Raw genomic sequence first — 25,829 nt, forward strand, 5'->3', positions numbered from 1 at the left:
TTAATTTGATTCCTTGTAATATTTTTTAAAGAAAAACAATTAATTAATTCCCACTTACGACTGAGAAAGAAATCCTGCCTTTTCCTAGCTCTGTGTCCTTGGGGAAATCATATTACTTCTCTATGCCTGTTTCTACATCTGTAAAATGGGGATAAAAATAATGCCTAACTCATACGGGCAGTGTGAATATTAAATGACATTATATACGTAAAGTACTTAAAACAGTGCTAGGCATATAGCTCTCTGTACTAGTTATTATTAGTAATAGTAATGGTAAATATATTTTATAACAGTAGTGATAGATCTTAGTAATGACTATTTACATTATTGCAAATAATGTTTTATTAGGCATGATAATTTATAATATTGGAAATAATGTATAATACTAGTAGTAATTGCATGCCCTCTGGCATCTTTAACTCATGATTTTGACAAACTCAAAGACATTACAAATATTTAATATACTCATTTGTAATGTTTTTCTTATGGTGATGCTCATACACTAATTTCTAGTGTACGAATCCCCCCACTGAAAAATACCAACATTTTCAAAGACTTCTGAGGACAGCCACCCCCCAAGTGATAATGTTCCTGCTTCTATTTCCAAGTGAGGTCACATTCTGAAATGGTGGGGGTTATGTATCTTTTTGGAGGACACAATTCAACCCATAACAATTCTCCATTATGCAGTCCTCACTGTGGACAAATCCCCATGTTTATAAATCTCTACTGTTGCCAAGAACAGATGACAAATCCCCAAGCCCTGGGTAAATAATTCCCTTGAAAAGTACCCTCTCTTCATTGTGTCATATCCCCTCTTTCACAAATACCCAGCTGGCAAATACTGTATTAGATTTCTATCGTTGTGTAACAAATTACCACAAACTTAACAGCTTAAAGCAACACCCATTTATGATCTCACAGGTCAGAAGTCCAAGTAAGCTTGACTGGGTTCTCTGCTTAATGGTCTCACAAAACCAAAGTCAAAGTGTTGGCCACACTGGACTCTTCTATGGAGGCTCTTAGGAAGAATCCATTTCAATCTTATTCATGTTATTGGCACAACTTAGTTCCTTGCAGTTGTAGTACTGAGGTTCCCATTTCTTTGTTGGCTGTCGGCCAGTGGTGGTTGCTCTCTGCTTCTAAAGGCCAACTGCATGCCTCACAATGTGGGCCTCTTTGTCTTCAAAGTCAATTAGGACTTGCCAAATGCTTCTCATGCTTCCAATTTCTCCAGCATCCTCTTCTGTCACCAGCAGGAGAAAACTCTGCATTTCTGAAGGGCTAAGGTACTTAACTAGATTAGGCTCACCTGGATAATCTCCCTATTTTTAAGGCAAACTGATTAGTAACCTTAATTACATTTGCAATTAATTTGCTACATAATGTAATATAATCATGGAATTATATCTCATCACATTCACAGGTTACACGCACAATCAAGGGGAGATGTTTATATAAGGCCTCCTGCAATCACTTTTGCACTATCTTTGTATTCACAAATATTCCACTGGCATATCTCCATTGACAATCCCCATTGGCAAATCTTCCTTCTCATAAATATCTACTCACTGGAAAATCTTTCATTCCTTAACCTGTTGGGGAAAAAAATCACCCCATTCCAAAAAAAACCCCTTAAAATATCTCCACTCATGACCCCTCTTGACAAATCTCCTCACTGAGAAATAAAAACTATTGACATATCACCAGTCTGCCACTGAAAAATCTTATGCATAAACACCCACTGGCATCTTTCTTATTTATAATCCCTGTTGAAAAATCTCTTTTTATAAATAACCTCCATAATACATACTCCATTGTTGTTTGTCCATTGAAAAGTCTTTATAAACACCCACCTGATGGTGTAACCTATTTATAACCTTTGATGACAATTTGCCTTGTTTTTAAACACTTGACTATTGGCATATGTCCTATTGCCCAGCTCATTTAAAAAATATACCCATTATTAATACCCTTGTTGACATATACCCTATTGACGATATCTGTTGTATATCTCTCCATTCATATACACCTATCAATGTATCCCTAAGTGATAGCTCCACATTTACCAGGATCTATATTCATAAAAACCTCTCCCCCTCAACCAGGTATAACTCTATTGATGATCACTGGTGACAAATCTCTTTATTCTTAAATACTCACCAAAGTCATATCACTCATTGACAACCCAATTTACAAATCTTCTGATGTGCAAATACCTGCCCATTGGAATTTTTTTACATTAAAAATCCCAGTTGAACATAAATTTTCACCTACTGGAGAATCTCTCATTGACAGCCTACATTGACATATCTCCCCTTTCTTAAATACTTCTCAATATATCCCACACTGATGAGCACTTAATAGATACAAGTTCCTTGTTTATAGATACAGGTTCTTTGGCATACTTGTCTCAAACCCAGGTTACAGTATTCCTCATTCATAAAAATCACACCAACTGAAATATATCTCTTACTGATGATCTCCATGGACAAATCTCCACATTTATAAATTCCTGCCTGTGACTTCTTCTAGCCAAGACGGAGTCCCAGGGCCTGGATTTACCCTCATGCCAGGAACAAACAGAACAAAAACCAGACAAAGTACATTGAGAAAAAAAAAAAAACGTTTTCAAGACACTGGATATCAGGCAATGAAGAACAGTGATCCCTGAGGAAAGGGAAACAAATAAAGTGAGTCATATGATTTGTCCAACATACTTCCTCGAGAGAGTTTCCAGGGTACTGCACAGAGAGGGGAAACTGAGGAAGAGATTGGTGAATTCCCTGAATTGAGAAGGAACTGAGAGTCTAGGGAGAACAAGGCAGCTAGAATTTGTAAGACACACCACCAAAGTGGAGAAAACTGCACAGAGAGAAGATCGGGGTGATCTGCCTAGGGTCCTCCTTGAGTATTCAGCTGAGTATCAATCAGCACGTGTGTGTGAGGAAACTGAGGCCAGGGAGAGAACCATCCAAAAGGATGAGAGGAAATGGTGTCTGATGCTCACACAGGGCTGGGAATAGTGCCTGTTCTCAATAGCTAGACTGGAAAAATAGGGCATTGGGTAGAGAATTCAAGAAGCTATTGCCTCAGTAGCAGGGATTAATTAGCCCTAGGCTGAGCACTGCTCCAGATACACCTAAAAAATTATATTAGCAAGATGTGCAAGGATCAAACTCCTTCCAAGTAACTTAGCTGTGTCCCAGAACAAAACTCCAGATGACTTATAGAAATGCATAAATGTCCAGTACCCAACAAAATAGAATTCACAATGTCTGGCATTCAATCAAATATTACCAGGCATGAAAAGAGTTAAGAAAATAGGAAAAGTAATGAGAATAATCAAGCAATCAACCAACCCAGAAGTGACATAGAGGTTAGTATTAGCAGACAAGGATATTTTAAAAGTTGTTGTAAATGTATTCCACATGCTCAGAAAGTAAGTAGAGACTTCGGAAATATTTTTTTAAATTAATTAATTAATTAATTAATTTATTTATTTATTTTTGGCTGAGTTGGGGCTTTGTTGCTGCGTGGGGGCTTTCTCTAGTTGCGGTGAGCGGGGGCTACTCCTCCTTGCGGTGTGCGGGCTTCTCATTGCGGTGGCTTCTCTTGTTGCAGAGCATGGGCTCTAGGGCGCACGGGCTTCAGTAGTTGTGGCATGCAGGCTCAGTAGTTGTGGTGCACAGGCTTAGTTGCTCCGTGGCATGTGGGATCTTCCCGGACCAGGGCTCAGACCCGTGTCCCCTGCATTGGTAGGCGGATTCTTAACCACTGCGCCACCAGGGAAGCCTGGGAAATATTTTAAAAGACCCAATTACATGATTTCCACTTCTGGGAGAATGGAGCAGATTCTCTCTTTCTGGGAGAAAGTGGAGCAGCACTTTTCCCTATTCCTCCTGCTAAGTACAATAAAAAACTTTGGAAATGATATTTATAAAACAAACATAAGCTGACTCAGAAAGGTGGAGTGAAGGAGGCAAGCTGGCTAAGGACCTCAGGACCCAAAAGAAAAGAGCACATTGGGAGTTCCCTGGTGGTCTAGTGGTTAGGACTTGGTGTTTCACTGTCATGGCCTGGGTTCAATCCCCGGTCAGGGAACTGAGATCCCACAAGCTGTGTGGCGCGGGGGGGATGGGGGGGATAGGGGGATGGGGGGGATGGGGGGGATGGGGGGAAGAAAAGAACATTGGTTCCATGGGTTTTCTTTTTGCCTCATATATCTGACAGTGGTGGAGAACCTGGCAACCTAGAAATGCCAATGGGCCCAGACAAGAAAAAAGACCCTACAAAAGCCAGTTCTGTCTAGTAAAAGAACCAGGGAATGGGCTGCTTAACAATATGGTAAACTTTCAGAAAATAGTTGCTTTACTGCATCCCAAAAGTATAGAAAAAAAATGTGGCCCAACTCCCATCAATGCTAATAAATGCCAAGTGAAGAGCTTATATTTTCGCCCTGAAAGGACTGTAAAAGTCATGCCAAACCCCTGCCGAGGTGGTGTCAGAAAAAATCGACTATGAAGCCAGGACTTTTGTCCCCACTGGGTGGTAATGAGCCCTCACCTATATGATGTCAGTGGAAACCATACAGGGAGCCTAGACTTCCTTTCTCACATATCAGCATCAAGGCACCCCTCCCTTTTCCCCTAGGGTGGTGTCATTGGAGGCCATGTGGAAAACAGTAGGGAGGCACTGCTACCCCTTCCAGCCAGGGAAATAGTGGAGCCCTACTTGGTTGTGGAACTCCCAGTCTTGCCCAGCAGTAGCAAGGAGCCTCCCAACTCTGTTATTAACGGAGGCTGAGTGGGGAAACTAGACTTCTCCCCATAGCTGGCATTAACAAACTGGCACCCTCCACTTCTTTTCCCTGCTGGAGTGGTGTCAGAAAAAGCCAGCTTAGAAAGAAGGTTTAGGGAATTCCCTGGTGGTCCAGTGGTTAGCACTCAGCACTTTTACTGCCGTGGGCCTGGGTTCAATCCCTGGTTGGAGAACTAAGATCCCACAAGCCCCGTGGTGTGGCCATAAATAAGAACCAGGATCTTACAACATAATATCGAAAATGTTCATCTTTCTTTTTATTTTTTTTTTTGGCTGTGCAGCTTGTGGGATTTTAGTTCCCTGACCAGGGATTGAACCCAGGCCATGGCAGTAAGAACGTAAAGTCCTAACCACTGGACCCCCAGGGAATTCCATGAAAATGTTCATCTTTCAATTGAAAATCACTTATCACACCAAGAATCAGGAATACATGTGAACACCAAGATGACAGAGATGTTAGAATTATCTGACAAAGATTTTAAAGTAGCCATAATAAAAATGCTTCAATGATCAATTATGAACACACTTGAAACAGATGCCAAAATAGAGTCACAGAAAAGAAATAGAAGGTCTCAGCAAAGATATAGAAGATAGAAATAAAAACCAAATGGAAATTTAGAACTGAAAAATAGAATAACCATAATAAAAAACTCAAAAGATGAGCTCAGTGGAGAAACAGATGAAGAAATCAGTGGGTTGGAAGATAGAAGAACAGAAATTACCCAGTTTGAACAACAGAGAGGAAATAAAATTTTAAAATGAATGGGGGGCTTCCCTGGTGGAGCAGTGGTTAAGACTCCACACTCTCAATGCAGGGGGCCCAGGTTCTATCTCTGGTCAGGGAACTAGATCCCACATGCATGCGCAACCAAGAGTTTGCATGCCACAACTAAGGAGCCCACATGCCACAACTAAGGAGTCCACCTGCTGCAACTAAGATCTGGTGCAACCAAATAAATAAACAAATATTTTTAAAAAATGAATGGATCCTCAGGGACTTGTGGGATTATAACAAAATATTTAATAGTCCTGGAGGAGAGGAGAAATAGGGCATGACTGAAGAACTGCTCAAAGAATTAATTGCTGAAGACTTCCTAAATTTGGTAAAAGACAAACCTACAGATTCAAGAAGCTGAGTGTTTATCTGGGAATGTGTTTATTCTTCCTTCATTTTTAAAAGATATTTTTGCTGGATATGAGATTCTTGGTTGGTAGGTTTTTTCTTTCAGTACTTTGGATACGTCATTCCATTGCCTTCTGGCCTCTGTTGCTTTTGAAGAGAAGTCAGTTGTGAATGTTATTGGGGTTCTCTTCTATATGATGAGTCATTTTTCTCTTGCTGCTTTCAAGATTTTCTCTTTGTAGTTGCCCTTCTGCATTTTTTTTTCACACACACACTGTATTTTATTTTTACAAGAGATAAATAGACTGACACCAAGCATTGTACATGGATGACCACAACAAAAGCAACAATGATTGCAATTACCAAACATGAAACACACTCATACTATGTCATAATATTGACATTCAGTCCAGTAATCCTCCACTGTAACAGCTCCTTTACTTTGCAGTGAAAATTGATTTGTATATTCTTTGCCTCTGAGTCCTTGTGGGATTTTTTTTAAAAATTCAAACAGAAAGTCACAAAAATTATACTCATCCTCATCAGTTCACTCAGTCCCATGTAATTAATTTTTTTTTCATCTTGATCTTTTGTTAGCACTTTTATGAGTTCATCAGTTTTTCATTAGAGTTCTGAAAATGCTTATTCATTCAGTTCAGCAGTACAGTCAGTTACCAGAAACCTGTACTTGTCAGAGTCTTTTCCATGAATGTCTTGAAGATGAAACCCTTTTATAGGAACATATTTGCAAAAGCATCAGAGTACACCCAGAACTGTCTGTAAATGACAAAAAGACTTAAAAATGACCACAGTTAAAGATTTGATGAAAGTTCATAATAATGCAGTTGACAAGAAAATTAGTTATTTCTGAGATATACATTTTAAAGTAATAACTAGGATTATGACTTATAACATTATACCAGAACATATAAGATTTTTAGAAATTTCATGTAATGTCTGAAACATTTATATTAGCATATTTCCATACAAATAACCCAGTGAAAGTTTAGTATTAGTTGTTTTGTTTGTTTGTTTTTTTATACTGCAGGTTCTTATTAGTCATCAATTGTATACACATCAGTGTATACATGTCAATCCCAATCGCCCAATTCAGCACACCACCATCCCCACCCCACCGCAGTTTTCCCCCCTTGGTGTCCATATGTCTGTTCTCCACATCTGTGTCTCAACTTCTGCCCTGCAAACCGGCTTATCTGTACCATTTTTCTAGGTTCCACATACATGCGTTAATATACGATATTTGTTTTTCTCTTTCTGACTTACTTCACTCTGTATGACAGTCTCTAGATCCATCCACGTCTCAACAAATGACTCAATTTCGTTCCTTTTTATGGCTGAGTAATATGCCATTGTTTATATGTACCACAATTCTTTATGCATTCGTCTGTTGATGGGCATTTAGGTTGCTTCCATGACCTGGCTATTGTAAATAGTGCTGCAATGAACATTCAGGTGCATGTGTCTTTTTGAATTACGGTTTTCTCTGGGTATATGCCCAGTAGTGGGATTGCTGGGTCATATGGTAATTCTATTTTTAGTTTTTTAAGGAACCTCCATATTGTTCTCCATAGTGGCTGTATCAATTTACATTCCCACCAACAGTGCAAGAGGGTTCCCTTTTCTCCACACCCTCTCCAGCATTTGTTGTTTGTAGATTTTCTGATGATGCCCATTCTAACTGGTGTGAGGTGATACCTCATTGTAGTTTTGATTTGCATTTCTCTAATAATTAGTGATGTTGAGCATATTTTCATGTGCTTCGTGGCCGTCTGTATGTCTTCTTTGGAGAAATGTCTATTTAGGTCTTCTGCCCATTTTTGGATTGGGGTGTTTGTTTCTTTAATATTGAGCTGAATGAGCTGTTTATATATTTTGGAGATTAATCCTTTGTCAGTTGATTCGTTTGCAAATATTTTCTCCCATTCTGAGGGTTGTCTTTTCGTCTTGTTTATGGTTTCCTTTGCTGTGCAAAAGCTTTGAAGTTTCATTAGGTCCCATTTGTTTATTTTTGTTTTTATTTCCATTACTCTAGGAGGTGGATCAAAAAAGATCTTGCTGTGATTTATGTCAAAGAGTGTTCTTCCTATGTTTTCCTCTAAGAGTTTTATAGTGTCCAGTCTTACATTTAGGTCTCGAATCCATTTTGAGTTTATTTTTGTGTATGGTGTTAGGGAGTGTTCTAATTTCATTCTTCTACATGTAGCTGTCCAGTTTTCCCAGCACCACTTATTGAAGAGACTGTCTTTTCTCCATTGTATATCTTTGCCTCCTTTGTCATAGATTAGTTGACCATAGGTGCGTGGGTTTATCTCTGGGCTTTCTATCTTGTTCCAATGATCTATGTTTCTATTTTTGTGCCAATACCATATTGTCTTGATTATTGTAGCTTTGTAGTATAGTCTGAAGTCAGGGAGTCTGATTCCTCCAGCTCCGTTTTTTTCCCTCAAGACTGCTTTGGCTATTCGGGGTCTTTTGTGTCTCCATACAAATTTTAAGATGATTTGTTCTAGCTCCGTAAAAAATGCCATTGGTAATTTGATAGGGATTGCATTGAATCTGTAGATTGCTTTGGGTAGTATAGTCATTTTCACAATGTTGATTCTTCCAATCCAAGAACATGGTATATCTCTCCATCTGTTGGTATCATCTTTAATTTCCTTCATCAGTGTCTTATAGTTTTCTGCATACAGGTGTTTTGTCTCCCTAGGTAGGTTTATTCCTAGGTATTTTATTCTTTTTGTTGCAATGGTAAATGGGAGTGTTTCCTTAATTTCCCTTTCAGGTTTTTCATAATTAGTGTATAGGAATGCAAGAGATTTCTGTGCATTAATTTTGTATCCTGCAACTTTACCATATTCATTAATTAGCTCTAGCAGTTTTCTAGTGGCAGTTTTAGGATTCTCTATGTATAGTATCATGTCATCTGCAAACAGTGACAGTTTTACTTCTTCTTTTCCAATTTGTATTCCTTTTATTTCTTTTTCTTCTCTGATTGCCGTGGCTAGGACTTCCAGAACTATGTTGAATAATAGTGGTGAGAGTGGACATCCTTGTCTCGTTCCTGATCTTAGAGGAAATGCTTTCAGTTTTTCACCGTTGAGAATGATGTTTGCTGTGGGTTTGTCATATATGGCCTTTATTATGTTGAGGTAGGTTCCCTCTATGCCCACTTTCTGGAGAGTTTTTATCATAAATGGGTGTTGAATTTTGTCAAAAGCTTTTTCTGCATCTATTGAGATGATCATATGGTTTTTATTCTTCAATTTGTTAATATGGTGTATCACATTGATTGATTTGCATATATTGAAGAATCCTTGCATCCCTGGGATATATCCCACTTGATCGTGGTGTATGATCCTTTTAATGTGTTGTTGGATTCTGTTTGCTAGTATTTTGTTGAGGATTTTTGCATCTATATTCATCAGTGATATTGGTCTGTAATTTTCTTTTTTTGTAGTGTCTTTGTCTGGTTTTGGTATCAGGGTGATGGTGGCCTCAAGAATGAGTTTGGGAGTGTTCCTTCCTCTGCAATTTTTTGGAAGAGTTTGAGAAGGATAGGTGTTAGCTCTTCTCTAAAAGTTTGATAGAATTCACCTGTGAAGCCATCTGGCCCTGGACTTTTGTTTGTTGGAAGATTTTTAATCACAGTTTCAATTTCATTACTTGTGATTGGTCTGTTCATATTTTCTGCTTCTTCCTGGTTCAGTCTTGGAAGGTTATACTTTTCTAAGAATTTGTCCATTTCTTCCAGGTTGTCCATTTTATTGGCATAAAGTTGCTTGCAGTAGTCTCTTAGGATGCTTTGTATTTCTGTGGTGTCTGTTGTAACTTCTCCTTTTTCATTTCTAATTTTATTGATTTGAGTCCTCTCCCTCTTTTTCTTGATGAGTCTGGCTAATGGTTATCAATTTTGTTTATCTTCTCAAAGAACCAGCTTTTAGTCTTATTGACCTTTGCTATTGTTTTCTTTGTTTCTATTTCATTTATTTCCGCTCTGATCTTTATGATTTCTTTCCTTCTGCTAACTTTGGGTTTTGCTTGTTCTTCTTTCTCTAGTTTCTTTAGGTGTAAGGTTAGATTGTTTACTTGAGATTTTTCTTGTTTCTTTAGGTAGGCTTGTATAGCTATAAACTTCCTTCTTAGAACTGCTTTTGCTGCATCCCATAGGTTTTGGGTCGTCGTGTTTTCATTGTCATTTGTCTCTAGGTATTTTTTGATTTCCTCTTTGATTTCTTCAGTGATCTCTTGGTTATTTAGTAACGTATTGTTTAGCCTCCATGTGTTTGTGTTTTTTACGGTTTTTTCCATGTAATTCATTTCTAATCTCATAGCGTTGTGGCCAGAAAAGATGCTTGATATGATTTCAATTTTCTTAAATTTACTGAGGCTTGATTTGTGACCCAAGATGTGATCTATCCTGGAGAATGTTCTGTGCGCACTTGAGAAGAAAGTGTAATCTGCTGTTTTTGGATGGAATGTCCTATAAATATCAATTAAATCTATCTGGTCTATTGTGTCATTTAAAGCTTCTGTTTCCTTATTTATTTTCATTTTGGATGATCTGTCCATTGGTGTAAGTGAGGTGTTAAAGTCCCCCACTATTATTGTGTTACTGTCGATTTCCTCTTTTATAGCTGTTAGCAGTTGCCTTATGTATTGAGGTGCTCCTATGTTGGGTGCATATATATTTATAATTGTTATATCTTCTTCTTGGATTGATCCCTTGATCATTATGTAGTGTCCTTCCTTGTCTCTTGTAACATTCTTTATTTTAAAGTCTATTTTATCTGATATGAGTATAGCTACTCCAGCTTTCTTTTGATTTCCATTTGCATGGAATATCTTTTTCCATCCCCTCACTTTCAGTCTGTATGTGTCCCTAGGTCTAAAGTGGGTCTCTTATAGACAGCATATATATGGGTCTTGTTTTTGTATCCATTCAGCAAGCCTGTGTCTTTTGGTTGGAGCATTTAATCCATTCACCTTTAAGGTAATTATCGATATGTATGTTCCTATGACCATTTTCTTAATTGTTTTGGGTTTGTTTTTGTAGGTCCTTTTCTTCTCTTGTGTTTCCCACTTAGAGAAGTTCCTTTAGCATTTGTTGTAGAGCTGGTTTGGTGGTGCTGAATTCTCTTAGCTTTTGGTTGTCTATAAAGCTTTTGATTTCTCCATCAAATCTAAATGAGATCCTTGCCGGATAATCTTGGTTGTAGGTTCTTTCCTTTCATCATTTTATATCATGCCACTCCCTTCAGGCTTGAAGAGTTTCTGCTGAGAAATCAGCTGTTAACCTTATGGGAGTTCCCTTGTATGTTATTTGTCATTTTTCCCTTGTTGCTTTTAATAATTTTTCTTTGTCTTTAATTTTTGCCACTTTGATTATTATGTGTCTCAGCGTGTTTCTCCTTGGGTTTATCCTGTATGGGACTCTCTGCGCTTCCTGGACTTGGGTGGCTATTTCCTTTCCCATGTTAGGGAAGTTTTCAACTGTAATCTCTTCAAATACTTTCTCTGGTTCTTTCTCTCTCTCTTCTACTTCTGGGACCCCTATAATGCGAATGTTGTTGTGTTTAATGTTGTCCCAGAGGTCTCTTAGGCTGTCTTCATTTCTTTTCATTCTTTTTTCTTTAGTCTGTTCCGCAGCAGTGAATTCCACCATTCTGTCTTCCAGGTCACTTATCCGTTCTTCTGCCTCAGTTATTCTGCTATTGATTCCTTCTAGTGTAGTTTTCATTTCAGTTATTGTATTGGTCATCTCTGTTTGTTTGTTCTTTAATTCTTCTAGGTCTTTGTTAATCATTTCTTGCATCTTCTCAATCTTTGCCTCCATTCTTATTCCGAGGTCCTGGATCATCTTCACTATCATTATTCTGAATTCTTTTTCTGGAAGGTTGCCTATCTCCACTTCATTTAGTTGTTTTTCTGGGGTTTTTTCTTGTTCCTTCATCTGGTATATAGCCCTCTGCCTTTTCATCTTGTCTGTCTTTCTGTAAATGTGGTTTTTGTTCCACAGGCTGCAGGATTGTAGTTTTTCTTGCTTCTGCTGTCTGCCCTCTGGTGGATGAGGCTATCTAAGAGGCTTGATGGGAGACTCTGGTGGTGGGTAGAGCTGACTGTTGCTGTGGCAGTCAGAGCTCCATAAAACTTTAATCCACTTGAATGTTGATGGGTGGGGCTGGGTTCCCTCCCTGTTGGTTGTTTTGCCTGAGGCAACCCAACACTGGAGCCTACCTGGGCTCTTTGGTGGGGCTAATGGCAGACTCTGGGAGGGCTCACGCCAAGGAGTACTTCCCAGGACCTCTGCTGCCAGTGTCCTTGTCCCCACGGTGAAACAGAGCCAGCCCCCGCCTCTGCAGGAGACCCTCCAACACTAGCAGGTAGGTCTGGTTCAGTCTCCCCCAGGGTCACTGCTCCTTCCCCCGGGTCCCGATGCGCACACTATTCCGTGTGCACCCTCCAAGAGTGGGGTCTCTGTTTCCCCCAGTCCTGTCGAAGTCCTGCAATCAATTCCCACTAGGCTTCAAAGTCTGATTCTCTATGAATTCCTCCTCCCGTTGCCAGACCCCCAGGTTGGGAAGCCTGACGTGGGGCTCAGAACCTTCCCTCCAGTGGGTGGACTTCTGTGGTATAAGTGTTCGCCAGTCTGTGAGTCACCCACCCAGCAGTTATGGGATTTGATTTTACTCTGATTGCGCCCCTCCTACCGTCTCACTGTGGCTTCTCCTCTGTCCTTGGACGTGGGGTATCCTCCTTGGTGAAGTCCAGTGTCTTCCTGTCGATGATTGTCCAGCAGCCAGTTGTGATTCTGGTGCTCTCGCAAGAGGGAGTGAGAGCACGTCCTTCTACTCCACCATCTTGGTTAATCCCCACCCTTCTGCATTTTTATTATGATGTGTCTGCGTAATGATCTTTTTGAATTTGTCCTGCTTGGAGTTTGTTGAGCTCCTGGATGTGTAGATTAATGTTTTTCAGCAAATTGGGAGAGGCTACAAATGGGTCCTGACAGGAATAGACACTCTGAACTGAGCTGTGCATACCTGGAGGGAGATGCAAATGCTCAGAGTACTATAAAGAGACCAGAACAGAAGATATTATACCAATTTGGACCACCGAGTTACATTCTTCAGACCAAGGAACACACTTTACAACTGTATTGGTCTGCTTGGGCTACCATAACAAGATACCACAGACTGGGTGACTTAAACAACAGAAATTTATTTCCTCACAGTCTGGAGACTGAGAGTCCAAGATCAAGCTGCCAGTAGGGTTGGTTTCTGGTGAGACCTCTCTTCCCAATTTATAGATGACCACCTTCTCACTGTGTCCTCACATGGCATTTTCTCTGTGCATGCACACCACTGGTGTTGCTTCCTCTTTTTATAAGGACATTAGTCCTTTTGGATTAGGGCTCTACCCTTATGACCTCATTTAACTTTAATTACCTCCTCGAAGGACCCATCTCCAAATATAACCTCATTAAGGGTTAGGGCTTCCAAATATAAATTTTGAGGGAACACAATTCAGTCCACAATAACAATCTATAGTGTCCAACAATGAGCAAAGAGGTATCCTAGGAGTAGTGCTTTGATAGAGACTTAGAACAGGCAACTGAAATATTTGTTGTCTAAAACTGGGGGAGATAAGGGCATGCAGGGCTGACTTACACGTCTTCACAGTGTGTGCTCACACTCAACATGAGGGTGGCCAAGAGAGGGTCTCCAATAGATAGATTCCTTCACTTTTCAGAAGAATCTGGGGAAGAGGAGGTGGGAGAAGATGCTGGTATGACTATACAGTTTCCCTCCACAACACTTCAATGTTCTTTTATTCCTACCTGATTCAGTGGTCCCAGGACCAGGGCTGCAATTGCAGGGGCCAGAAGCAGGGATGATTCCTAGGCAAGAAACTTTCATTGTACTTTCAAACTTTTGCATCAGAATTCCTAAAGGCATAACGTGATTGATAGACTGTGCCTTCACCCAACTTGGCAAACGGGGTTGACAGTGAATACAGCTGTATTACCTAGTGGTTGAGATAGACCACTAGTTCTGTACTTGTGATGATACCCTACATAAATGGGAGTGGACTGAAGGGGAAGCATTTGCTAGACTGGTATTGCTGCTGCCAATCTGGACCAGCACAGAGGCCGAACCTATTGTCCCTTCCAAAGGTGGTAAAATTTGGGTCAAATTCAATGATAAATGGAGAGAAGAAGGAATATAGCTGAGAGTAAAAGAATGAATAAATAGGTTATGCAACAAGGGAAATCCATTACATTGGTGCCCGAAAGGCTCAGAGTAAGAGGTGATATTGCCTCTTAACTCAATTAAACCAAATGCCAGAAAGAATGAAGCCATATGTTGCCAAGACTACTCCTACTTTTGGAACCTGAGAAGGTCAAATAGAAGTCTGCAAACCTGAGTGATATTGTTCTGGGAGATGAATGTGCCAGTATCTTTTGAGTATTTTATTTTGGAAAGAACACTTAACAAGACATCTACTCTCTTGACAAATTTTAAATGTACAGTATATGTTGACTATACGTACGGTGTTGTATGCAGATTACATCTACTATCATGTTATGATATGGTGTAACACTGCCATTGTTGCTAAGACTATATTTATATTGATGGTCAAGTATATGGGGAAATTGAGTTAAAGACTTTTCAGGATATAACACTGATGGCAAATGACTAGCTTGAGGAAGAATTGGATTTAGCTAACCATCAACTAATCTCTATGCTAAATAGTTCCGCACAAGTTTATCATAAGGTATAAATAGATGTAGATCAGAGAGGAAGAGTAATCAAATTGGTATAAAAATATGAAAATGCATGTAATGGCTTTACAGGATGGATTTGAATTATTGAAACTGAGGGTGAACCCTTGAACTTGCAATTGGTGTCAGAAGTGAGGGCAGTCTTGTGTGGGGACTGTTCCAACTTCTGCCCAAGATAAGCATACAAACATCAATTGCTTTTCTATATACTAGTAATTAACAATAAGTAATTGAAATGAAAAATGAATACTACACAATAAAGTGGAAATAAGACAACACCAAGTAAAATAGCATCAAAATGTGAAATACTTAGGGAATAATTTGTCAGATGTGAAAGACCTGTACACTGAAAATTACAAAATATTGTTGAGAGAAATTAAATGGAGAGATATACCTTATTTATGGGTCAGAAAACTCAATATTGTTAACATTTCAATTCTCCCCAAATTGATCTATAGATTCAAACCAACCTCAATAAAAATCACAGCAGTTTTTTTTGTTGTTGAAATGAACAAACTTATTCTACAATGTATATGGAAATGTAAAGGACCTAGAATAGTCAAAACAACTCTGAAAAAGAAACAACTTTATTGAGGTATAATTTAGGATCCATATTTAAATTGTACAGTTCAATGACCTTTTTGAAAAAAACAAAAGTTTATTCTTAAATGTACAACAGGCTCCAAGACAACACTTCATTCTAGATATGGGTGGCAATAGATGTTATGGCAGGGAACCCAGATGTTTAAACAGGAATGGAATTAAGGATCACCTCAATGACCTTTATTAAATTTACCTAGTTGTGCAACCATCATCACAATCAAGTTCTATAACATTTTAATCACCCCAATAAGATTCCTTGTACTAATTAACAGTTAATGACGATTCCCATTCTCACACCCAGACAACCACTAATCTACAGATCTCTGTAAATTTTACTTTTGCGGACATTTCATATAAATAGGCAAATACAATCCTAGATCTTTTGTGTCTCACTTCTTTCACTTAGCATATTTTTGAAGTTCATCCATAGTTGAACAGTTCATGCTGTAGTATTTATTAGTATTTGTTCTTTTTTATTGCTGAATATACCACATTTTGTTTATCTACTTGCTGGTTGATGGACATTTGGATTGTCTCCACTTTTTGTCTTGTATGAATAATGCTGTTATGAATATTCAAGTGTAAGTGTTTGCATGAAAACATTACATATCTTTTGGGTAGATAATGGGAATGGCAGTACTGGGTCCTCTGGTAAATTTATGATCAACTTTTTAAGAAACTGCCAAACTTCTCCAAAATGGCTATACCATTTTAATGCAGTCACACCAGAAATGTAGGAAAGTTCCTGATTCTCCATATCCTTGCCAACATTTGTTATAATTGCTTTTTTTTTAATTTTAGCCATTTTAGTACATATAAAGTGGTATTTCATTGTGGTTTTAGTTAGAATTTCTCTAATGACTAATGATGTTGGGCATCTCTTCATGTGCTTATTTGTATATATTTTTTGCTGAAATATCTCTTCAAATCTTCAGCCTAATTTTAAACTGGGTTGCTTGTCCTCTTTTTATTGAGTTGTAAGTGTTCTGTATATATTCTGAATACAAGTCCTTTATCAGGTAAATGATTTACAAGTGTTTTCTCCCTGTCTGTGCTTTGTCTTTTCATTTTCTTAATGGTACCTTTTGAAGTTTAAACCTTTTTCATTTTGATGAAGTCTAATTTATCATTTTTTCTTTATGGATCATGCTCTTGGTGTCCTACTTAAGAATTCCTTGCCTAATACAAGGTCACAGAGATTTTTCTCCTATGTTTTCTGCTAAAATTTTTAAAGTTTTAGCTTTTATATTTACATATCTGATCCATATTTTTGTTAATTTTTAGTATGGTGTGAAGTAAGATTTAAATTCATCTTTTTGCATGTGGATATGTAATTATTCTTGCATCAAATGTTGAAAAGACTTTTCTTTCCCCAATGAATTGCCTTCACACTTTTGTAAAAAATATTTTTACCGTAAGTATCAGGGTTTATTCCTAGACTCTCTGTTCTGTTCCATTGATCTATGTCTCTATCCCCATGCCAGTACCATACTATATTGATTACTGTAGTTTTATAGTTTTGAAATTGGGAGGTTACTGTCCTTCCACTTTGCTTTTTGGCAAATTCCTGTTTGCTAATCTTGGTCTTTTCTATTTCTATATAAATATTAGGATTAGCTTATCAATTTCTGGGGAAGAAAGTCTGCTGGAAATTTGATAAAGTTGTATTGAATTTGTAGATCATGTGATTTTTCTTCTTTACCTTGTATATATAATATGGTAGATTGCGTTGACTGATTTTTGAATGTTGAAGCAGCCTTATATCACTGGAATAAACCCCACTTGGTCATGATGTATAATCCTTTTATATGTTGCTGGATTCAATTTGCTAATATTTTGTTGAAGATTTTTACATCTATGTTCATGAGGAATGTTGGTCTGTAGTTTTATTTTCTTGTGATGTGTTTGTATGGCTTAAGTATCAGGGTAATACTGGCCTCATAGAGTTGGGGAGTGTTCCTTCCTCCTCTATTTTCTGAAAGATTTTGTGGAGTGTTGATATTATTTCTCCTCAAATGTTTAATGCAATTAAGCAGTTAAACCATCAAGCTTTGGGCATTTTTGTGTGGAAAGATTTAAAGTTACTAATTGCTTACTATTGCTGGTGAGATGTAAAATGGTACAGTCACATGAGAGCCATGCCTGGGTTTCAGATCTGAGATATCAGTCAACTGTCTTGGGAAGATGGTGGGATTGGAGGATAAGGAAATAAAAATTAAATCACACTGAGATATCACTGTACATCCACCATAATGGCTACAGTAAAAATGATGGAAAATACCAAGTGTTGACAAGGATGTGGAGCAAATAGAACTCATATACTGTGCTGGTGGGAGTGTACATTGGCGAAACCACTTTGGAAAACTAGTTTTATAAACTAGCTGAGCATGAACACCATATAGCCTGGCAGTTCAACTCCTAGATATATACCTAACAGAAGTTCATAAATATGTTCACCAATAGATAGGTACTAAAGTATTTATAATAGCACTATTCCTAATAGCCCCAAGCTGCAAACAACACAAATGTCCATTAACAATAGAATGGATAAATATATTGTAGAGTATTCACAGAATGGAATATAACATGACAATAAGAATGAATTATCCATAACTACATTTAACAATATGGACGAATCTCATATTTATAATGTGAATGAAAGAAGATAGACACTTCAGTATATTACCAAAATATGAAATATAATTGTTTGACTCAATTTATATAAAATACCAAGCAGACAAAGCTATTTAAGTCAGGGTAGTGTTTACTTGGTGGGGTAGGTGGACAGTAAGGCCTGGAAGGGAGCACAGGGAGTTTTTCTGGGGTGCTGGTCATGTTCTGTTTCTTGATCAGTGTTCAGTTTGTGAGAATTCATTGAGCTGTATGCTTATGATATATGCATTTTCTGTATGCATTATACTTTAATAAAAAGGTTTAAAAACAAAATAAAATTACATGCTAGAAAGAAAGCCCCTTTCTTATGAGTATTGCAAAAAACATTTAATTGAAAACAAGAAAGCGTTTACATATCAGTGCTTTAAAAAAAAAGCAGTGTTCTCAGAGAAGTCTTCCAGTTATTCAACTATAATAAACTATAATCATATCTTAGGCTAAAAAACTACAATGCAACATGACTTTATCCCATAGCAATCTACACAAAATTACTCTTAATGTGCATGTAGAAAATGAATATATCAAATTAACTAAATTGGAAGAAAAACCACCAAAGTTTTATGTATTGAAATCCAATTTCTTAACCATTGTTTTTCAAACAGAAATCCCAAAGAAAGCAGAAGCTTCAGTGGATGAGACTGGAAGTCCAGAGTGCTGTGGCTCAGTTTCATTGTCTTAGGGGCAGTTACTAAGGGGATAAGAAGTTTATGGTCTGCAGCTTATATAATGATAGCTTTTGGGGTACAGGTTAGAAGGTATGCCTACCATTTTCGAGTGCGAATCACCTGCTGCCACAGCATAGAATTAATGAGGGAACAATTGCCACCTTTAGGTGTGTGTAACATTTAATAACTCTATTCCTGTAACATAGGCTAGAGCTATGCTTAATTTGCCAATGCATAAAGTCAGACTTTAAAAATTCTATTTAATTTTTAAAAAATATACCATGGTGACTTCTCAAAGGGAAGAGAAAGAACGGTTCCTCAGGGCAATATTTTCTGTGTCTTAAATGTCAATGATAACAAAAACTTCTGGCTTCTACTCATAGATCTATTATACATTCCCAAATTGGTTTTTCCCTTGACTTCAGTGCCCTGGAGGTGTTTGAACAATGAATACTCTTCTCCCCACCCTAGAAATTTGAAAAAAACATTGGCCAGTATTGAGGCCTTTTACATCCCAAGGTATGAAGGACAAATCAGTGCTGAATTTATAAAGTCCTTTATCCAAAAAGTGAAACACAGGAGATTACAAGTCATCTCCTGGGGTCTCTATTTCTACCATTTGCAGGAGATTGAGAGTACCTGTGTGAATCATAAAACCAAAGAGGGCTATTGCTCAAATGCTTTATCGAAGTGTCTCCCTATGCATATAATTGCTTATCAACTTGTATTCCACCTGACTGAAGGATACTTGGCTTTGTTTGCCTTCTGTTCACTTAGGCTGTTTGTAGTCTGTCATATCTACTCCCCCTGCACAATGATTGATGCATCAGGCACTCCTCGTCTCTCCACTATGAGACAGCTGATGCATATCCAGTTGTGATTTCCAGCTGAAGGCATTTTCAGTCACTGGCTTTATAGAGTTTTTCTCCACTATGAGTTTTCTGGTGTTTAATGAGATTTGACCTGTCAGTGAAGGCCTTCTGACATTCTGTACAAGCATAAGGTTTCTTCCCTGTATGAATTATCTGATGCATACTTAGTGTTGCTTTCTGGATGAAAGCTTTCCCACATTTACTGCATTCATAGTGTCTCTCTCCAGTATGAGATTTCTGATGGATAGTGAGGCGTGACTTCCAGGTGAAGGTTTTTCCACAGTCACTGCATTTATAGGGTTTCTCTCTAGTATGGATTTTCTGGTGTGTTATGAGATTTGACCTGTCAGTGAAGGCCTTTCCACATTCAGCACATATATTGGGTTTCTCTCCTGTGTGAATCTTCTGATGCACCCGGAGTTGTGACTTCTTCGTGAAGCATTTCCCACAGTCACTGCATTCATAAGGCTTCTCTCCAGTATGAATTCTATGATGTGCAATGAAGTGTGATTTCTGGATGAAGGCCTTCCCACATTCAGGACAAGCATAGGGTTTCTCTCCTGTATGGATTCTCTGATGCACACTGAGTGTTGATTTCTGGATAAAGGCTTTCCCACATTCATTGCATTCATAGTGTCTCTCTCCAATATGAGATTTCTGATGTATTTTAAGGCGTGACTTCCATATGAAGGCCTTTCCACAGCCATTGCATTTATAGGGTTTCTCTCCAGTATGAGTTTTCTGGTGTTTAATGAGATTTGACTGATCACTGAAAGCCTTTCCACATTCGGCACACATATACGGTTTCTCTCCAGTATGAGTTTTCTGATGTGTAGTGAGATTTGTCCTATGAGTAAAGACCTTTCCACATTCTGTACATATATAAGGTTTTTCTCCTGTATGAATTCTTTGATGCACATGGAGTTGTGATTTCTTAATGAACGATTTCCCACAGTCACCGCATTCATAAGGTTTTTCTCCAGTATGAATTCTCTGATGTGTATTGAAATGGGATTTCTGGATGAAGGCCTTCCCACATTCAGTGCATACATAAGGTTTCTCTCCTGTGTGAATTCTTTGATGCATCCTGAGTGCTGATTTTCTTGTGAAGGCTTTCCCGCATTCACTGCATGCATAGTGTTTCTCTCCAGTATGAGTTTTCTGATGTATATTGAGGTCAGAATTCTGGGAGAAGCCTCTTCCACATTCACTGCATTCATAAGGTTTTTCTCCTGTATGAATTCTCATATGTCTAAAGAGATATGATCTGTGGAAAAAGGCTTTTCCACATTCACTGCATTTATAGGGTTTCTGCCCAGTATGAATTTTCTGATGTGTAATGAGGTTTGACCTGAGCGTAAAGGCCTTCCCACATTGAGTACATAAAAAAGGTTTCTCTCTTGTGTAAACACTTTGAGGTACCTCAGTTTGCGGCTTCTGAGTGAAGACGTTCTCACGCTTGTTGCATTCATGGGATTTTTCTCCAGCATGAATTCTCTGATGCTCAAAAAGATGTGACTTTTGGGTGAACGTCTGTACGTATTGAGTACACACATAAAGTTTCTCTTCAGTATGAATTTTCTGATGGTGGGTGAGAACTTGTTTGTGGCCAAGATGTTTTTCACATTGATTAAGTTCACAGGAGTTTGCTCCAGTATTAGCATTCTCATTCTTAGTAAAGGAAGAGCTATGGGCAAAATTGTTACCATTTCTAAAAATCTTGTCAAAGTTCTTTGTTGCATTGCTTTTATTATGATTATGTAAATTTAAAGTATGCTTCAAACTCTTTCCAAATGTGTCATAGTTATGGAGTCTTTTAACGGAAGGAACAAGCCTGGTACTCACGTGAATTATTTTTTCAATGTTTTTACATTCATAGCCCCTTTCCTTAATCAATACTTTCACATGACTTAAAGGGTTATTTTGGTTTTCTTGATATCTCTCTAGCCGGTCATTATCTTGCCACAGTTCTTCTAAAATGGAACACAATGAATCTTTTCCTATGGATTGACCAAATTTCTCACAGTGTAATGAAACTTCTCCAGAAATTCTCTGTTGTTGGGTTTGCCCATTATCCTCATCTAAAAAGAAAGAGAAAAAAATGAAAATGACTCCAGAACAATTATCAGAGAATAGAGGGTACATGGAGTTTGGACAGGATGAACAGAGAAATGGAAGAGTCCTTATGACAATAATGAAAATAGTAATAATGTAGTAATATGAAATTCTTCTAGAACACTTACTCTATGCAAAACAATTATATACCACTTATGATGCACCAGGCACTTCCAAGTGCTTTACACAAAGTAGCTCATTTAATCTTCACTAAACCCTAAGAGGTAGCTATGATTATCAATCATGTTTCACAGATGCGAAAACAGAAGCACAGAGAAGTTATGTAACTTGCTGGAGATCAAATAGCTAAATAAATAAGAGATGGGATTTGAACCTGGGAATCCATATCCACTATGTAGGAAGTCAGGACAGTGAGTAGAGTAACCAGAAGAAGAAACTGAAGTCTGTTAAAGGTAAGCCTGCATGGAAGAAATATTTCAGAATGCATGTCCTTATTACATATTAGGTCTAAAACATTAATAATCTCTCTGCTTCCTCTTGCTTTTCCCTCTGAACCATTACGAGCATCTACATTAAATTTATAGTCCTCAAATACCAATTCCTCTATATCTATAGGAAAAATATATGCTTTCAACAAGTGTCAAATAGGAGAGGGCAAACCATCTATGGCAGAAACTGCAAGCTGTCCACCAAAATCTATTCACCTCTTCTTTTATAGTAATAGAACATAGCTGGGCATTACGTTTACCAGTCTCACTTTGTCCTCACCAGTGGAATATGAGCAGAAGTGATATGTACCACTCCTAGGCCAGGCTTTAAGACAGTGGGCAAATCTCCCCCATTGTCCCTTCCCCAGCCCAGAGGACTCAACAATGACCCAACATCAACCACCCAGCTGACAACAATACTCTAGGAGATGGCAGAGCAATAACTTGGAACATGGTCCTTGAATGACCCAACAAGATCAGAGTTGATTTGTTGAATGCACCCATTCACCTGAGAATGCTTATGTAAGAGAGGATACAGTTACATTAAGCTTGTTGCTTTGCTCCTCTGTGCATATTCAAAAGGTTTTGTCCTTGATATCGGCTCTAATTTTAGTACACCTCTAGGGAGGTTATATCTGCTATGAATGTATAAAGCAGACACAGTACCACTCATATTGATACTAAATTTGGCACAGTTTTGTGTTATAACAGAGAGAATTAACACATAAAGCCTGAAATTATTAACATTTCATGCAATTATCTTCCCTTTCCAAATATAATCTATGGTCTTTTGAATTCCTCTGATCAGATATTTGAAGGATCCCTCTGAAAGAGAGCAAAATATCCTCCTCTGCCTATCTCCCCAAATTCAATAAATTTAAGTTTACTAAATATTTTCCATGCTTGGCTTCAGAAAACTGAAGAATAAGTGTTACAGTTATCAATTTTTTGTCTTTCAACCCCCAATTCACCCTTCCTTGCCCGCTCTACAAAAATGGATCTGAGTCTTTTTTCCTTTGCCATCTGGCATGATGTTGAACCTTGTCAATACAGGGTGATGGGGAAACACTGGAGGAAGGGGTTTTGCTTCCTGGTTCTAGTGAGCTCACCCAGCAGGCTCCTCCAGCAAGGGCAGCTTGTCTATTACCAGGCTTCAGCAGTGTGGTGGCTTCAGCAGCATCTGGCTCCTGATGCACATGCAGCTTCCGAGGCACCCAGCTTCTGCAGTGCATTGCAGCCAGCAGCACCCAGCACCCAGCAGTTTACCCTGGCACCCCTCTCAGATGGCTTGTAGTGGAATATTTGCAATGAGACACTTTCCTATGATCAGCGTTTTCTGGAACCGCAGAGGGCAGATTTCCAGTAAGTTCAACCAGTGTGGCACGACAGCTGCCATGCCATGAGCCATGGATATGCCCTCCCTATAAGGTCTGGATTCATCCTTGGGAAGCAGGGGAGGCGCTTCCTTGGGTGTTCCTTCACAGCCTTAGAGATACTCTCCCACACTAATTTGCTATTCCTTTATTCTTTAGAGTTCTCTTTACTTTTACTGGCTAATCCCTTGTTACCTCAATCCCACAATAGCTAATAATTCTTTTTTTTAAAATTTATTTATTTATTTATTTATTTATTTATTTATTTATTTATTTATTTTTGGCTGCGTTGGGTCTTCGTTGCTGCACGTGGGCTTTCTCTAGTTGCAGCGAGCGGGGGCTACTCTTCGTTGCGATGCGTAGGCTTCTCATTGCAGTGGCACTAATAATTCTTTGTTAAACTTTCCATGTTCAAATTAGTATGTGGTTTCTCTCTCCTGATTAGGCCCCAAGTTATACAATAAGAAACAGGCTCTTTTTTTTCAGTGTAAGAATGGATCTTTTTAAAAATTCTTTTTCATTATGGTTTATCACAGGATATTGAATATAGTTCCCTGTGCTATACAGTTGGACCTTGTTGTTTATCCATTCTATATATAATAGTTTGCATCTGTTAATCCCAAACTCCCAGTCCACCCCTCCCTCACTTGGCAACCACAAGTATGTTCTCTATGTCTGTGAATCTGAGAAATAGGCTCTTAATTCTGGGAGCTTTCTAAAAACTTAGAGGTAAAAAAAGCCTTAGTTACTACACAGTCTAAAATCCTATGTTTTTCTGGGAGTTCCTGTGGGATGGAGGATGAGAAAAAAGAAAGAGCCATATATTCTGGAGTAATTAAGAGCCATTTCATGAAATAGTGAAATCTGATCACAAGGTGAAAATGTATCTAAATACATCTAAATAGATAGAGCACAGAATAAAGAGTCAGATTAGGGGAACACTATCAAATATGGCAGACATCAAGAAAACATTAAAAATGCACAGCAAAGGAAACAATCAACAAAATGAAAAGGCAACCTATGGAATGGGAGAAGATATTTACAAATCATATATCTGATAAGGAGTTAATATGCAAAATATATAAAGAACATATACAGCTCAATAGCAAAAAACAAACCGATTAAAAAATGGGCAGAAGAATTGAACAGACAGTTTTCCAAAGAAGACATACAAATGGCAAACAGGTACATGAAAAGGTGCTTGATATCAGTAATCCTCAGGGAAATGCAAGTCGAAACCACAACGAGATATCACCTCACACCTGTTAGAATGGCTTTCATCAAAAAGACAAGAGATAACGTGTTGGTGAGGGTGTGGAGAAAAGGGAACACTTGTGCACTGTTGGTGGGAGTGTAAATTGGTGCTGCTACTATGGAAAACAGCATGGAGTTTCCCCCCAAAATTCAAAAGAGACCTATCGTATGATCCAGCAATTCCACTTCTGGGTATATATCCAAAGGAACTGAAATCAGGATCTCTTAGAGATATCTGCACTCCCATGTTCATTGCAGCATTATTCATAATAGCAAGATATGAAAACATCCCAAGTGTCTGTCCACACTGAATGGATAAAGATGTGGTATATATATACAATGGAATATTATTCAGCCATGAGAAAGAAGGACATTGTGCCATTTGCTACAACTTGTCTGAACATTGAGGGCATCATGCTAAGTGAAATAAGTCAGAGAAAGACAAATACTGCATGGTATTATCACTTGTATGTGGAATCTAAGAAAGCCAAACTCAGAGAAACAGAGAGTAGAGTGGTGGTTCCCGGGGACTGGAGGGTGGAGGGAATGGAGAGCTACTGGTCAAAGGGTACAGACTTCCAGTTATAAGATGAACAAGTTCTGGGAATCTAATGTGCAGCATGGTGACTATAGATAATGATACTGTGTCATATACTTGAATGTTGCCTAGAGAGTAGACCTTAAATGTTCTCACCACAAAAAAGAAATGGTAACTATGTGATGGGATGGAGGTGTTGGCTAATGTTATGGTGGTAATCAGTTTGCAATATATAAATTATCAAATCATTTATATATTTGGATTGGAAGAGTTGATAATGTTAAGATGTTAATTCTCTCCAAACTGACTTATAGATTCAATGTAATCACAATCAAAATTCACTTTCATAGAAATTGAAAAATTGACTGTAAAATTCAAATGGATACACAAAGTACTTAGAATAGCCAAAACAATTTGAAAGAGAAGAACAAAGTTGGAGGACTAATATTACATGATTTCAAATTTATTACATAGCTACACTAATCAAGACAGTGTGGGAATGGTGTAAAGATACATGAATAGATCAGTGGAACAGAATGA

At 38.2% G+C, this 25,829-nt stretch overlaps 1 protein-coding gene across 3 annotated transcripts in view; it reads right to left on the reverse strand.

Moving 5' to 3' along the window:
- Positions 1 to 18,628: 18,628 nt before the first annotated feature.
- ZNF41 (zinc finger protein 41) overlaps positions 18,629 to 25,829 on the reverse strand; it is a 52,685-nt gene continuing 45,484 nt past the window's right edge. For all 3 annotated transcript variants that reach the window (XM_061177826.1, XM_061177828.1, XM_061177827.1), the window contains exon 5: positions 18,629 to 21,641. In XM_061177826.1, coding sequence (XP_061033809.1) covers positions 19,588 to 21,641 — 2,054 coding nt within the window. In that variant the 3' untranslated portion in view covers positions 18,629 to 19,587. The remainder of the gene's footprint in view (positions 21,642 to 25,829) is intronic.

Source organism: Eubalaena glacialis, chromosome X, assembly GCF_028564815.1.
Source record: "Eubalaena glacialis isolate mEubGla1 chromosome X, mEubGla1.1.hap2.+ XY, whole genome shotgun sequence".
NCBI classification, from domain to species: Eukaryota; Metazoa; Chordata; class Mammalia; order Artiodactyla; family Balaenidae; genus Eubalaena; species Eubalaena glacialis.